At 32.9% G+C, this 17,188-nt stretch overlaps 2 protein-coding genes across 5 annotated transcripts; one reads left to right on the top strand and one right to left on the bottom strand.

Annotated features, from left to right (window-relative positions):
* Positions 1-2,620: 2,620 nt before the first annotated feature.
* LOC123914404 (protein LNK1) lies at positions 2,621-9,722 on the top strand. Of its 4 annotated transcripts, none has more exons than XM_045965548.1 (7): positions 2,621-2,886; positions 4,361-4,868; positions 4,976-5,327; positions 6,628-7,299; positions 8,041-8,189; positions 8,940-9,075; positions 9,171-9,722. In XM_045965548.1, the coding sequence occupies exons 2-7, from the start codon at positions 4,546-4,548 to the stop codon at positions 9,258-9,260; spliced, it is 1,722 nt and encodes a 573-aa protein (XP_045821504.1). In that variant the 5' UTR covers positions 2,621-2,886; positions 4,361-4,545; the 3' UTR covers positions 9,261-9,722. The 4 variants fall into 4 exon arrangements, with proteins under 4 accessions (XP_045821504.1, XP_045821505.1, XP_045821503.1 ...); XM_045965549.1 differs by having other exon boundaries at positions 2,624-2,854; XM_045965547.1 differs by having other exon boundaries at positions 2,674-2,854; positions 9,168-9,722.
* Positions 9,723-11,732: 2,010 nt separating this feature from the next.
* On the bottom strand, positions 11,733-16,449 carry LOC123917584. Its single transcript, XM_045969345.1, has 5 exons — positions 16,431-16,449; positions 15,258-15,572; positions 15,043-15,157; positions 12,423-12,591; positions 11,733-12,120 (listed from the first exon to the last, which is right to left on the bottom strand). Exons 2-5 carry the CDS (start codon positions 15,486-15,488, stop codon positions 11,901-11,903), a joined length of 735 nt encoding a protein of 244 aa, XP_045825301.1. The 5' UTR covers positions 15,489-15,572; positions 16,431-16,449; the 3' UTR covers positions 11,733-11,900.
* Between the last annotated feature and the right edge of the window lie 739 nt (positions 16,450-17,188).

The raw sequence follows: 17,188 nt of genomic DNA, 5'->3' as shown, positions 1-17,188 counted from the left end.
ACCACTATTTAAAATAAAATTTAAATATTAGATTATTCACATTTAATTGATTTACTCTCATTCTCATTAAGTAAACATGACTATAGTCATGCATTTCAATAACAAATAATACAAAAATTATATCTCATCAATATGTTTTGCAAAGAAATTTTTGCCTCTTCAAAAAAATATTTTGGAAGGAAATAATACTTATCTCATTTTTTTTCACGTATTAAATATGACTTTTTAAATCATACATGTCATATTAGATTAAATATTATATATGATTTGATCACCCGCAACTGCGATCGGGAGGGGGCTGAAAACAGTTGATGCAAGAACTAACCCCTGAACCAAATTAAATTGGTGGTAAAAGAAATAAAATTATATGATTTTTTTTACACTTGAAATACAAAGTGATTGTTCGCATGAAAAAAAATACAAAGCGATCGTATATTTTAACTCCTAATTGTTTTATTTTATTTTTATAAACACCTATTATATTATGGATTTTTTTTACAATGTGTATGTATTTATTACTTATAAAATTACTTATTATATTTAAATATCCACGAACCTTAACTCAATTGGTATAAATGATGAAATTGCTAGGTCGAATGTCATTTCGTCTATCTAAAAAAAACTTACTATATTTAAATAATCTCATAAAATTTTACAATATTATTTTATTTTATCAAAATATAATTACTTATTTGTTTTGTTTCTTAATTGTTTTCATCTATTCTTTTTGTATTTTATTTTTTCGCACATGTGCATAACAATAGAAAATATTGTAGGGAACACATGAGTACTAAAAATTATTATTTATCTAACTCTTAATAGATTCATTCTATTCCTCCATTTTCTTTTACTAGCATCGATTATCCTATTAGGATCATGTACTTGGTCTATAATATAGACCAAATAATCAATTGTTCAACCATGAATTTTTGTTTATAAAAAACGAACGGATTATACTATTTGTCATACCCCATTTTGTCCCTTTCATTTTTTTCTTCCTTTTTTAAATTTTAAATTTTTCTATTTTTTTTTTCAATATGTATTTTTTATGTCTACCATCTTTTTTTTCAACTTACTCATTGAAAATGAGAAGATAGGTTTCATACATCCATTAAAAAGAAAAGTACAATTTAAGTTCCAAATTTTAATTACAATTCATAAAAAATAACAAGGATATAATCATTTACATTAACTTTACATTTAAGTTATTTCCTAACTTTACATTCTAATACAAAACAAAAAAATGCCAAAAGTCAAGCATGACTTTATAATACTCCTTCAAGCAAGTCCACAATTTTGAAGGTTGACTTCAGCTGCTACCGTCGTCAAAAGCTACACATCACAGACATCTCAACCTGTTGATTAATTAGACATCAAACTCATCATAAATGCCAAGGAAAAAAAAAAAAATCGATGAGGCAAATTCGAACTCAATGATTTTTTTAGTGTAGGATTCATACTTGTTTAGGGTGGTTTATGAGGTTCTGAAGTGGAAACTACTGTGCTGGATTTGCTCCGGCCGGTGAGAATACAAACTAGTTAGAAGAGAGAGCGCGACAGAGAGATGCGAGAATACAAACAAAGTACAAAATTTTCACGCTCTTTTACATCTCTGAGGTGATTTAATTCTTGTACTTGTTTAACGCTAATTAAATAAAATTATGTTTGTTGGCTTAATTAGTTTTTAAGTGCATTAAACTAATTTGTCGTGATAAAAATAACTCTTGAAATATGCAATAAAAATATGATTTTCCATATCTTGATTACTTGGTTGTTATTTTGAAAAGTATTTGACTTGTATTTGTAAGACAAAAATTTATTATTTAGCTTGCTTAAACAATATCCTTATGACACTCGTTAGCATAAATTTTTTTATAAGATTGAATGCACAATTTACGAGATAAAACTTCTATATTTGTATCCTTAACTAGTGCCCCGGGGGCACTGTTTAGCATTTTCCTTTTTATAAAAGTAAAAGCAAAGAAAAGAAATTGAATAACGAGAACAATAAGTGAAGTACCCTTGTATTTCCTTTGATAAAATTTTGCTTAAAAAAATAATGATTGCAATAAAATTGAGTTAAATTCAACTATATTATCAAAGGTTTGTGAATTTGGTAAAGATTTCTTCAAATTGCTAGATAGTTGACCATATATACTTTTAAAATAGTTGACTATGACACTCTCCATAAAAAATATATGTAAACTATTTTTCGAAATCAATTTACATTTATCATCTTATTGTAAAAAGTGAATTCAAAAACTTAGCCGACTCAGCTATGAGAAGATGTGAGTCAAACATATTGTAAAATGTCGATTGATATATTTTTTTACCACCAGTTTAATCTAGTTTCGAGAGTCAGTTCTGACATCAAGTGATTTCAGCCTCTTCGATCACAATGTCGATTGATATTTTTAGAGCAACCATATTTGGCACGAAGATAAATAACATTTTTTTTTTAATAAAAAAAAACACCACATATTATAATATAATAATAATAATATAATAATAATAATATAAATAGTTGGAGAGAGGAGGTATCTTAGCACGGCGTAGTGGTCCTTGAAACGTGTCAAAATCTGATAAAAACAAGGGCTACGTGGACCAATGAAAACATCGTAACTGATCGGATCTGAGTGCTCTTCCCATCCACGAACCACGATTTCTCGTATCCACGCGTCGCTTCCACCCTCATACCTTTCTAAACAACTTTCCATTAAAATAATTCAAAATCATTAATCAACAATTAATAAAAAAAAAAAAAATTTAAACCACGGAAAAAAGAACCCTCTAGAAGCTCACAGGAATCACAACTACACAGCCTCAACTCAACAATCGTCTCTCTCAATTTCATGTAAAATTCGTTTAACCTAATTCTCATTTCAGGTTCGTTTCTTGTTCTTGTTTTTCATTTCTTTAATTTAATTTATGCTCAGCAACTTAATGACGTAGCTTTGTGTTTTAGATCTTTAACTTTATGTGTATATGTATAGTTTTTTGTTGAATTTTTTCGTTCGGTAATTTGAGTTTTAGTGGTGTAGTTCATGCTTCAATTTAAATATACGAGATGGATAGTTTTTTTTTTGTTTTACTGACAATTTACAGTGATGATGTTTTTTGTGGTTTATACTTTATAGCAAATGAATTATAGGGTATAAGTGTTGGATCCAACTCATTTGTTGTAATTAGTGGTGAAAATTATGGATAATTTTTGTTTCAATCTTAGTGAATAATTATTAGATTAGACCTTATTAGTATTGTTACCACTGTAAATAAGTTTTTTGTTTGTCGAGCTGTTGATTGCAGTGGGTGTGGGTGTGAGTGTCGATTGGCACGGACGGGGATATGTTTTGTTGTTAGATTTTGAGTGCTCGTTTATTTTTTAGGTGACATTGGTAGGATTGTATACGAGTTTCAAATGTTCACAGTTTGCATGCGTTGTGTTTGTAAGTTATAATGCAAAATATAATGGGATTGGAGCATAGAGTGTGGTTTTTTCCTTGACCGATCCAATAGTTTCCTTCTTAGCTGATTTTTCCGAATTTAATACTTGACCCGCGTTTTGTCGGTACTTTTTTTGGTAATCTTTGAGGATTCATTTTGCAATAGAAACACGGTGGTCTATCTATTCATTTGAGTGAGGTTGCGTAGTTAATTTGATCATCGCGTACTCTGAATGGTAGGGCCGTGTTGTATTGAGCCTTTTTTTAAAAAAATCCAATTTTTCGCTGAACTTGTTCTGCACAAAAAACAATTTTAAATGTTTCAAAGTTGGGTGCATTTGGATAAGCTTTGGAAGGAAGTGCTTTTATTATGATAATTGATATAGCTTAGTTTTATGTAGAAGCTATTTTGAACTTTTCGGATTGTTGATTTATGAGTTGCTATGTGAGCATTAACGAGCAGACGGTCTAAAATTGGTCCTGTTTGCTCCCATTCTTTTATAAATTCAAATGAATTTCAACATAAGCTGTTCAACAAAAAGAATTTCAACATAAGGTCGGTAGGCTATGCATTGTCCACGCTCCAAACGGCTTTTATGTGAGGGTGTCTAACTATGAAAGTTTCATGGGTTTGTCACTTAACAAATTAAGAAGGGTCGATTCATAAAAATAAAATAAAATTAAGGGTCGAACTATGCTATCTTTTATGATATCAAAATCATTTATTGGCAGCGTTAGAAATATATTATTACTTTGTACAAAAAAAAAAATTATTACTCAAATATTGTAATTGAAGGATAAACCATCATTTATTTGAGTCGCTTTTTCTCTCGCTGTATAACATATTGAAATTTGTGAAATGATTAGAACTTTTATTCGTCTCTTTAATTGGTTTGATGATATGTTTGTTGAAACAGAGGGTTGGATAGTGCTTCATGCTGGTGACAATTTCAAGGATTGGTTTGCAATACAGTCCAACAATACAAAATTACTGAAGGAACTATACATTGTATCAAAAGAAACATTGAACTGTCGATTATGTGAGGAGCCATTGTACTCAGGGTAAAGAGCAATACTCCCAAATCTTAACCAGGAAGAAAGAATGGTGGAAAAGGGTTCATGGTCATGCAAACCTGAAGATCTGTTTTCTCCATGTAATAGCAACTCAACCAAAGAACAGAAAAGGCCAGCATCTGATTATACAAGTATGCCTGATTGTTGTTTCAAGAGCAGCGATATAGATTCTAGCAGTAGTGAGCTTTGTTCAAATGACCCTATCTTAGGAGACAAGTGTTTGGTGGAGGATGACAGCATGTCTCAATATTCAATTAATCACAAATCTCAACCCGACAATGAACTAAGCTTTCTTGATACTGATGGGTGGCTTGATTTAGACAACTTTGAAGATTTTGATAGGATGGTGTTGTAAGAAATTCAACCGGGACTGAAGTTTTTTCACCTTTTGCTTTGTATGAGTTACTTATCAATTCATAATGATTGCCATAAATACCTGAATATTTTTAAAATTGCAGAAATTACGACTCGACTTTTGGGACGGGTAGCCTCGATAATGAAGATGAATTCTGCTGGCTCTCATTACCATATGGAACTGCAGGACCTGATGATGATCCACTGAAATCTGACTTCAAGTTTTCATCTGCTGGAGTGAGTCCACTGAAAAGTATACCAGATTGTGATATGGGCCTGAATGACAATATTGAAGGTCTGGAAATTCTTGATTGTGACAAAAAAATACCTCCTTTTGATAAACAACTGAGGTCTGAAATGGATGTTGATCTTGATGCTGTTCCTACTTCATTATCAACCTTTGGTGAATCAGACACAAAGTCGGGTATTACAGATGACTTGATGCCTCAACAAAAGGTTGGCTACCCCATATTTTATTTAAAAGATTCACATTTTAACTTGGATTCTGCATTTCTCAATTTTTAAATACGTAGCTGCAGTTTGTGTGGATTCTTTTACCAAACACGCACATGGGGACATTTATGCTCCCACTAAATGAAGCTCTCAAAAACATATTGCATAATAAGTTTGAGATCTGTCTCTAAACTAGTCAAGATTAGATGCCACTGAATTCATATACTATTGAATTTTGGTATTGCATGTATTGAATTTTGTCAATGTTGTCAAATAGTAGCAATGGCGACGCTATATAACTGCGGAATTTGAACAAACCACTATTGTTTCGTGATATTCGATTTAGTATACAGTGTTGGCAAATAGTGGCTATGGCATTGTGGCATAGAGTAATTTGAATAAACAATTCGAGATTGACAACACAGGACTTGATTGTGTTTGACATTTCAATGTTATAACTGATGATGTCAGAATATATGTATTCTAGAATTCAATTCAGTTGATATCTGAGTATGGCATACAGCCATCCATTTTAGAGGCTTATTTGTTTTTGAAGTTATAGAGCCTTAGATGGAAGAGGTCCAGGAGGTGGAAAAGAAAGATAAAAGTGAATATGGATAATATTTGCCTGTGTAATATTCTATGTTGGTTGTTATGAAGATAAGACAATAATCATCATTTATACTTGTCTAGGACTTCTAATCATATCATAATTAAAGAAGGAAACAAATCATTGATGTAAAGGAAATATGAAACTTAGTCTTAAGTTATTTTAAATTATTACTACAAAGATACAATCAAGTTATCTTCAAATATATTTTCAGGGAACGACATTCCATTAATAATGCTTACATTTTTTTATGGATCAAGTGATTACATTTTTTGACAGCAATCAAGATGTAAGTTATGTTTTGAAGTAGAAAATTGAGCCTGGCCTTTACACAATTTCAGCTGTTATGTTCTTGGGTGTTTTGTAACACTCATCGGGTTTATCTTTTTTTTTTTTGGTCAAGTAGCCTAATGGCAAGACTCATACATTTAAATGTGGTGAAACGTGGAATCCGGGGTTCGAACCCCGGCCACTCCAATAATGTCCCTGGTAGCTGCCATTTGAGCTACACTTATGGGACCATCAGGTTTATGTTTTATTTTGAAGTAAATGTGAACTAATCCAACTGTCCAGTCTATTTAATTCAGGTGTACTTTTTTTTTATTACCAATTAATTCGGTGTACTTGTAAACTGAAATAAATTGAATATTGTCTTGATTTTCATATATCATAAACAGTCTCGTTGTATGGCAGATACAAGGGCAGCTGTTAAAGCAATCAGCAGGAAAGAGAAAAAATAGCTGTCTAAAAGATGGTGATTCTGATCATCCTTATGCCCACATGGAGCAAGACGCTAATCTGAAGCAACCCTGTGGAGCCTCTTCCAGTGGGGTCACTTCCCAGAATAGCATTCACAAACAAAGATCAAACATGGATTCTGATTCTTTAGGTTGTGTACAAATACAAACTCCCCCAATGCACCCAGATTACAGTCATACTTCAAATTATACTTCCCTCCTTCCTGCCTCGTCTGGATCAAGGTCTGAACACGATGGATATCCATCTCCTTTTAAAGAATCATCAAATGCATCAAATACAGAGAGTTTTCACAGCCATCCTTTAGAGACTGCTGCCTTGAATGAAAATTTATATCTTCGCAATGATGCAAAACTTATGAGTAGTGGTTTCAAAAGTGAAAATATGCAAAATCCTATGCCAGTCAAAAGTCCAGGTTCAGCTCAGAAGGTAGGATGTCAATTTGAAAATGTGAATGAAGGCCATAGTGAAGGTGGAGAAGTTAGCATAGGATTTTCCCCAGAAACAGAGTCATCAAATATGCAGGAAAGTTCAGCTATGAGCTCTGCACCGGACGAAACCTCACTTGAAGCAGCTAACTTTCGCCAGCTGCAACAGGTCCTGGATCAGGTATTGGATATTTTTTTGTGATGTTAAAGTTTGGTCCTGTGTTCTTTATCCTCCGTGTCTCTTGGACGTTGATGTCAAAATTAACATGTCATGCCATGCATGACTGATTCCAGTTTCTTCGTGATGATTAATATTCTCTTCAGGATTGTGTTAACATTAATTCTCTCATTCTGCCTGTCATATTCAATTTTGTAAATATGGTGCTCACAATACACAGCATGTTAGGCATCTAACTGATCTACCAAATTCTGGTTTAAGGTTTTACTATGGATTGTTCAGACTTAAGAGTAAGGCTCTTCTTAGGGGAAAAAGTAAATCTGTGTGGGAGTTAACTCCTCTAAAGTGATGATTATTCTTTAAACTATTGTCTAGAAAATCAACTATTGTAAGTTTGTAATTATGTTAAAAACATGGACATGTATAACCAATTATGAAGTTGTTAAATTCTATTAATAACTATAAGTCTATAGAGAAGCCAAGTTCCATGTCAAAGTTGCCGTCAACCAATGTTGTCAAATTTCTGCCATGTCGTATCTTTATAGCATGGCAGATTTTGCCAGCTGCCATCAGCAGCAACACTTATTATATCCGCAATGTTTCCCCCTTAGGCCACAGCACCATGTTTATATGGCGGACTTTTTGCTGGCTGCCATAACTTGCCATTAGTAATGATACTGTATAGTCAATCACGTTTCTGCAGCCTGAAATTCTTTTGGTAACATATAGTTTCCTTGAATGCAGTTGGACATTAGAATCAAACTATGCATAAGGGACAGCCTGTACCGCTTAGCCAAAAGTGCTGACCAAAGACATATTGATGTCGATGCAAGTGGTTTAATGGGCGATGACATGGAAGCATGCAAGGGAGTAATGACACAGGACGCTAACAGGTATTGCTAACTTTATTCATTTCCTTTTTTGTATCTTTTGTAGCTACATATCAAAAACCATATATTAACACATTGAAATGCTGATGCAACATAATATTGAGTGATTAGTTTCATGGTCTTCTTTTGTGGAAGTTGTTTGATAGCTAAAGTGAAATGTAAAATATTAATGATTTGGAAATGAAATATTTTGAGGTCAAAAGAAAATTACCATGCTGTTCTCCTACCTTGCCACCCCTTTTTAAAGGCATTGAAAATGGAATACAAATTTTGCTAAGGAAATAAAACATAAGTGTATTTACATTACAAGAGTTCTAATATCATGCTGTTCTCCTACCTTGCCACCCCTTTTTAAAGGCATTGAAAATGGAATACAAATTTTGCCAAGGAAATAAAACATAAGTGTATTTACATTGCAAGAGTTCTAATACGTTTAAAAACTCTATAAATTACTTTGAAATATCATTGTTTCATTTACAAGAGGTCTTTTTATTGTTTTTTAGGCCTAGTTCATTTTTATTTAAAAACCACCGTGCTTAATAAAAATTAACATCCATTTCAACTTAACATAAGAACATCTGAAGATAAATTCCGAAATGGATGTTAATTTTACAAAACCCATTAAACAATATTAACGTTGCATATACAGCCATAGTTTAGTGTCTAATATTAATTTTACATATACAAAAATGGTGTCAATCAATTTATCATTTTTGTTAGTATAATGACACCTATTGGTAATTTGGTATACAGGTGTACAGGATTTGTGAACATTGAAACTACTACAAATCCCATTGATCGGTCTATAGCACACTTGCTGTTTCATAGGCCCTCAGAATCATCAACGTTGCCCCTTAGTGATACTTTACCTTTAAAATCCGCTCCCATGGTATGTATTCCTGAATTATTAAATTGCTTGAATGCTTCAATGAAAATTAGATAGTTTTTTTTGCTTCTAGTCTCATTTTCTGGTTTTACTAGCAGATACAGGGAACAGGGAACAATCCACCAATATTTGCTGAGAAACAGGTTTGTCATGAAGAATCTTCTGCCAGAGTAGAAAACAAGTCTTGAAGAGTATCATCTAGCGATAAATGAATATGTTATTGGCATTAGCTTGATCATCTGATGTACAATGTCTTCTTTTCAATTAAGTTATATTGTACATAATTTTAATATTCTAGGCTTACTCAGATCCATTAGTGATGCAGTTTATGGATTGATACCATTACAATGATGTAAATTGGGCTGATAATCTATGTAAGGTAGCTTTCATGATGTAGAGGAATGCTACATACACAACTCTCTTCACGTGAAAGATATACCTTTATGGCGCACGGCCGTCGATTTGACAAGTAGTCAGCCAATCAATGGTCTACGTAGTTGGGACATTTTTATAAGGTAGGGAAAAAGATTTGAGATTTTGCTACCAGAATAGTTTTTCTTAAAAGTTTCATGGACAACTCGTTTTGTGCTGATTTGTCTTGGTGTTTGGTTTGAATTTTACCGGTTAAAGTTACTGCTTTGAACCAAAAATAAGGGTTGCAAAATATTATAATTAACGTGTTTGACAGCTTTCATATTTGTGTTCAAAATTACTTTTAAGACCATCTCCAATGGTGTCTCCAATGGTGTGTACTTATTTGTTTTAAGTACTAGTACTTAATAGGTATCCCCATTGGAGCAAAACACAAAGAGTACCTAATAGGTACTAGTTCTATAATAAGAAGTGGTACCTATTTTATTTTTGTGGGTCCCATTTATAATGATGTATAGTTATTGGTGGGATCCATTTAGAACTTTTTAAGAGATTTGGGTTGGAGGGATTTAGTACTTATTAGATACTACTCCCTCCGGTCCTTATTATAAGGAACACTTTGAAAAAATCACACAGACCAATGAAGCATATTTAACATAGTTATTTTCATTTAATACTCTTATAAATTTTAATTTATTCCATGTATACCCTTATTTAATTACTCTTTATTCAACTAACTTACTTATTTTTAAATTCTCTCTCATAATAAATAAGGGCATAATTGAAATTGAACATTTAAAACATTTGAAAATTGGTCAAAGTTTCTTATAAAAAGGACCAAATTTTTTGCCCTAAATGTTCCTTATAAAAAGGACCGGAGGGAGTATTAATTAAAAAATTATAAATGAGTGATGTGTATATGTGGGGTCCAATTAAGTACTCAAAAATGAGTATCTTCATTGTGGATGCTCTAAGAACTACATTGGAATGTGGTGCCAACACAGTTTTTGTTTGTTGTCCTAATCAATGAGCACTTGATTGCATTTCTATAGAATATAAGTTTTTTGGCAAAACTTATACTACTTCATAGGCAAATTCTAGAATGGTCCATGGTGGATCACGATCTATCACTATTAAATTTATCTAGTCATACACACTATTATGATTCTCCTTTTGCATCTGATTATTTTTTCTCTTTCCCATGTAATCTCTTCATTAGAGACACTTTCCTTCCTAAGAAATTGGATTTTCTCTTTTTTCTCCATCCCTCTTCTAACTGTCTCTTTTAATATCACTGTCTTCATTATTTTATTAATTTTTAATGAACAGAGAGTAAGGAGAGAAAAGTGAAAGAGAGAATCTAACTCCCAACCATAGTCGATGGTAATTTAGACCGATGCTCCATGAAGATTGTTGTGCCATCAATTGTTTGTTCAGTTACAATATGTTACGACCACCACTAATCCATTCAAGGTTTTCCGTGATATTTCATTTTGTTCTTGTAGCTTTTCTTGATGGAAGTTTAGAGAAACGGTTTCTATGAAACATATTGCAGCAAGCTACTATCCACCAACAAACCTTGCAAACAGATTCAGTATCAATGCCATAAAAAAGCCTATTTCTCAACACAAAAAACGAACTACCATCAACCAACTACCACTTTGCAAACACTTTCCCTCATTGTTTTCATATCGAACCCTAATTTTTTTTTGTTGGTAAACAAAATGTTTATTGACCAAGTTCTCATTGCCCTTGGCGAAGCTGACAGAATTTTTTTTTCGGCTTTTCACCACCAGTTGAATCTGGTTCGGGGATCAGTTCTGGCATCAAGTGGTTCCAGCCCCCTCCCGATCGCAGTTGTGGGGGATCGAACCGCGGTCCTCCCTACCAAGTTCAGCACCAATCACCACTAAACCAACTAACGATTGGTAAGCTGACAGAATTTAGATTTGAATGAGAAGAGTGGCTTATGATTCCAGCCCCATCCCCCCCAATTTCTGTTTTCAGTTGGAAAATTTCGGAAAATATTTTCCGAAATTTTGTTCACCGAAAATAACCCAAACCAAGTTTTTAAACTCAGAAGTTTAAATCCTAAATTCACCGCTCAAAAATAACTCAACACAATTTTGATTTGAGGGAATACTTTCGCATCTATTATTACATGAAATTCCAAGATTAAAAAATACAACGACAAGCCGTTTCCTTTTTCTTTCCTCAACACAATATTCCATCACTACTACTATAAAATTTGGTAGTCTTGTTTGGAGTCAGGAGAGCAACAACAAAAATCTAAATTCAATCACTACTATAAAATTTGTAATCATAAAGCCAGTCATTTTAGCAGCTTTTACTTCTGTTGATATCATTAACGACAAACTTTGCTGATTTGATTCAACAACATAGTTCCCAAACTTGTTACATTGTACAAAGGACACCTAACCTACAAACAATAGATGCTAATCAAAGTGTTGCCTTAACTGCATCTCTGTTTCACTTTTCCAACTTGCATGAGATGATTGGCCCCTCATCCTTTTAGATTTTTCCTTGTCTTTGATTGTTGATCCTTTTTTCTTGGACTCTGCATTTGGATCCTGTGGAGGGCGATCGCCACATACAGGGCAGACCATTCCACGAGCACTGGAGTAAGTCTTGGGAATTCCACACTGCAAGCACATTCTACAGAGAAAGAAAGTACTTAGACTTGCAACTCAAAAACAAAAAAATCTACCCACACAAATGCAACAGTATCTTGAATTGGTAAAATAGTGCTTATATTGCTGCAAGTAAGTCAGCTCCGAGAATAAAGGGGAAGTCCCGAGTAATTTAAAAAAAAAAACCTCCTATATTAAGATCTATTGTGAGACATGCAAAGGAGTTTTATGCACAGACTACTTGCAGAACTACTTGGTATTAAGAGAAGAAAATAATTAAATATCAACAGGTCCTTAACTGCTACCTTAGAAAGGAATAATGCATACCTAAAAAGCTCAGCAGCATCTTCAGCATTAGGATTAGTTGCAGTTGGCACCCGCTTGCTTGGTTCTGAATTGATCAAGGAAGCTGGTGTTTGTGGTTGGCCACCGTTGATGTCACTTCTTACTCGCTCATGAATCCCAACTAGTTGAGCTTTGGCCTCTACCACCGCACCTATAAGAGATGTATTGATATCGATAAATATTATATTCAAGAAGAATGGAAATGTGCACTAAACTTGCCATTGCCGCATCAGATTTAACCTAATATAATTAAGAATTAAGAGGTGGTTCTTCAAAACATAATATTCCAACTGCCCATTGATTGTTTTCCACGGTAAAAGTGTAATTAAGATATCATCAACTTAGTCGACATCAGCCAGAAGCATTTTGTATGGGAAATGGGACTTATTGAACTTGATGAACATCTATGCAGTTTATTTATCATATAAGTCAGATTAAAAGCATTTTTGTTTTTGTTTTTCAGTCTTTTTTTTTTGGGTAACAGCAATTTATTAAAGAATATGATAACTGTTAAAGATATCATACTTTAAAGATCAAGTACAGAATCTTTTAAGTATCATCAATGATTTTATGAACTTTAATTCAAACACAGTCCATGGCATATGCAAAATCTATATCTATATTTAATACAACAACAGATTTTGTTTGATTTATGAAATGATCAGATACAGTACCAATCGGCAAAAGTTAGATCCGTATTGGAGTAAACATAATATTAAATATAAAATCATTTACATGTCTTCACGTAACAGGTTAAGTTTTCCAATTCATGATACATATCATAAACATAGTTCTATTTCAGGAACAATTGCACATCAGGAAATTATATATATATATATATATATATATATATATATATATATATATATATATATATATATATATATATATATATATATATATATATATATATATATATATATATATATATATATATATATATATATATATATATATATACACGCCATTCATACACATGACAATATTATCCCATAGGTAGAGCATGGGAACCTTATAATTTTAATCCAATCCAAAATTAAGCCTGGTAGGTAAACTTATTCAGGTAACCAATTAGCAATACAACAAGCAAGAAAACAAATTACAATCAAGTATAAAACAGGCAAACGGTTTACCCTAGGTATCAGTCTAGATACACACCACAATAGCTCTATAGAAGCAAGAAAAAGCCACCGGTACGTTAACCCATTAAAAGCTTGTAACATTGACAAAAGGAACTAAGGACGGTCTCAATTTGACGCTGTCTCAGTAAATGAATGCACAACAACAAGAGTAAACCCCAAAGTCGTCAATAAAAAAATCTGAAAGACAGACACTTCCTCAGAATGTAAAAATTCAACCCTAATCCTAAAATGTACATATAAGTTCATAGACATTGGACACGATATCAGTTTATTTATAAAATGAGAAAATTAATATGAATTATATTTATGGTTCTTAAGGATTATAACATTGTATTTGCCTTGTCAAAAAAAAAAAAAAAAATTATATTTGCATTCAGAATAACTTATTTGGGGTTTACAGTGTAATTGCTACATATATACAAATTATATTGCATGACATCCATCATCCAACTTTAGGGGAAGAACCTTGGAATTTAATGACATAGTGGGAGAATGTCACTCATAAGTATGAGTTGTCTCCAATTTTCGGGGAAGACCCTCGGAATTAATCAAGGATTGTGGATGTGATATAAGTGGATCTATCATCAAAGAGCAATAGATCATAGGCAATCCTATAGCTCACGCGTCATACCCATCATGAAGCAGATCATCACAATCTCACTCGTTAGTTGTTGTTTGTCTCGTTTCGAACAACCACAATGATTTCAGTTGGCATGATCACGTTGATTGCTGTTCTGACGGAGAAGCTATCTTCCTATACTTCTAGAATATCAAATGTCACTGAGGATTTCTAGAAATTGCTTATTAGCATGGAGGGAATCAGTTAAGTGGTTGTTAAAGTTGACGAAAGACAGAAGTCAGACCCTGAATTAAATCAATGGTTGGAGAATTTGAATATGTTGTGGAAGTCCTAGCTGATGAAGTGTACACTCAAGTCCGTGCAATGGAGACTAGAGGTAAAATTGATAATGCCTACGCTCATGAAGACTAAGGTATAACTCCCAGAGACGTTAAACTATTTCTTACGCATTTAAATCAGCTCAAGTTTAATTCCAAAACGGCTTCTACCGTTGAAAAACTAAAAGATAAATTTTCTTAGCCGAGTGTGTTAAGATAAATATATTCAAACTTACCGCAAGAACTCTTATGACACAAAGGTTCCAACGAGAGATGATTTATTTTTAGGTCGCGGTCAACATGTGTTCAACAAGCCTTCAACAAGGTTTTGCGGCACATGAACAAGTTCAAAAAATACATCATCGATCTCTAGTTGGAACCTTTGTGTCACAAGAGTTCTTGCGGGAAGTTCCAATAAACTTTTAACACTCGCTCAAAGTCATCACTAACATACTCAGAAATACAAAAACTATTTGAGATAAAATACAACAACTCAGAAATACAAAAACTATTTGAGATAAAATAAATAAATAAATAATTAAGCAGATAAAATGATAGAATACCAGTGGGTAAATCCTTCTTCTCCTTGCGATGCCTCCTTGAACCTCGTTCATCAGCATCTTTTGCAGGATTGAATTCCCCCACGCTATTGTTCAAGAATTGAGGTGGTCCTGGAATCTCAATTAACAAACAAACCAAGAGGTTCAATAAATGGGATAAACAAGATTTCAAATTTCACAACATATTTTTAGGGTTTATGAAATTTGAAACAAATTACTTCGGAGAAAGCGTCGAATGCAGAAGGAAGACCAGAAGCAGAAGGAGGTGGAGGATGGTGGTCGAAGATGGATCTATCCCCCAGAGATGGATGGGATGCGGCGGAGGGTTCGACGGCGTTATCGTTGACATCGTCTAAGTCGTCGGTGTCGGAATCGTGGATGTGAGGTTTTTGTTGATCTTCTTCTTCTTCTTCAGCTGAAGAATAGCCTTGAATAAGAGACAAGCTCATTGTGATTGAATTGAATTGAACCCTAGTTAGTTAGTTGTTATTAGAGTGCCACTTTTCTCACTACTCCCCAGTCGTAAGTCCTAAGACCATCCACAATGGAGCACTCCAACTTTGAGTACTTAAATGGGTTCCACATTGACACATCACTAATTTATTATTTTTTAATAATAGTACCTAATAGGTATTCAACCCCTCCAATGGAGCACTTCTTAAAAAGTTCTAAAATGGGTCCCATCAATAATTCCACATCATTACAATAACTTATTATTTAATTATATATTTTATAATATAAATTGATTGAATGATAAAATTACAAAATTAGTATGTACTATTTTTTTTTATAATTCGAAAAATAATTAAAATTCAAAATTTAATTTAAAATAATATTGCCAAATTTTAAGAATTAGATAATTAAAAAATAATTTAAAATAACATTACATAATTTTAAAAACAATTAATTTTGTTGATCATCATGCCCAAAACGTTGCCAAATATGCTCGACAAGATCATGTTGAAGTTGAAGATGAGTTCGCCTATCTTGAATTTGTGCTATTCTTGACAAGTGTAGCCCATTATGGATAAATACCATCGGCTAAATAATACCCCATATTATATTACGTTCTATTTACCGAATATTGCACCAACGTCTATATGGTTGGCATTAAATTTTTTTAGAGGCATGCCAATTCAAAAATTATGCTTTTGTGATGTACAAAAATAAAATTGTGTTTTTGTACCATTAATTCAAATTGAATATAGAAAATAAAGTGGGCTCATGAAAATAATATTTTAATGAAAAATAAGGTGGGTCCAAGAGGAGAGAGAGGGTTCTTATTTTAGAAGTAGTACCTAATAGGTACTCAAATGGGTGGTACTCCAATGATAGTACCTAATAAGTACCATAAGTACCTAATAGGTACTACACCATTGGAGATGGTCTAACACTGTGGGTCATTTAATAAAGGGTAACTATGTGATATCATTATCAACAACTCAATCACAAATTATGCTCCTATATATAATTTCAAAAACATGGGCTAGACTATACAACTATTTATAAAATAATATAATAATATATATAAAAAATAATGAGTAAAAAAAACAATTTATACTCCTATTTGGAGCTGTCCAAATGAACGTGGGTTAGTGGCTCATGGTGTATTCCTTTGTTATTATCCAACAAAGATAAAAATAGAGTTAATATTGTACGAGAAACAACAAAAGAAAGAAGAGTGAAAGATATAACAATGACATCAATTTTCGCAGTTGTTTTTCAGCACAGAGCAGTCTAAGCAAAACGAAGTTTTCTCACAATTCTGAAAGGTGGGATTTGGATTTCGAGCTTCTGAGTCCATTTGTGATGTACGAATTTCTTGGTGTTTTTGGGTTGTTTGCCTCTCTTGATTCTTGTTGTATTTTAAGATTGATTGTAGATCTTGATGATGTTTATGTATGCCTCTAACTGATGTTAGAGAGAACCTTGATTTATAGTGGGAATATTAAGTGGCCTAATTAAGGGTCACAAATGGTTTTTTACTCCTAGTTAACAAATATTGTGTTATGTTGTTTGGTGTGTTTTGTTGGTTGTCGTTGCATTTAGTATTTGGGAGAGATTGCATTATTGAATTATTCTGTTGCTTTTGTGATTTCCTCCCAACAACATAGCCGAACTTTTTTTTTCTTCTTATAACGTAGTTTGC

This window comes from Trifolium pratense, linkage group LG3 (genome assembly GCF_020283565.1).
Source record: "Trifolium pratense cultivar HEN17-A07 linkage group LG3, ARS_RC_1.1, whole genome shotgun sequence".
In the NCBI taxonomy this organism is placed as follows: Eukaryota; Viridiplantae; Streptophyta; class Magnoliopsida; order Fabales; family Fabaceae; genus Trifolium; species Trifolium pratense.
The sequence above is the reverse complement of the archived record's forward strand: the minus strand, read 5'-3'. Positions and strand labels throughout refer to the sequence as shown.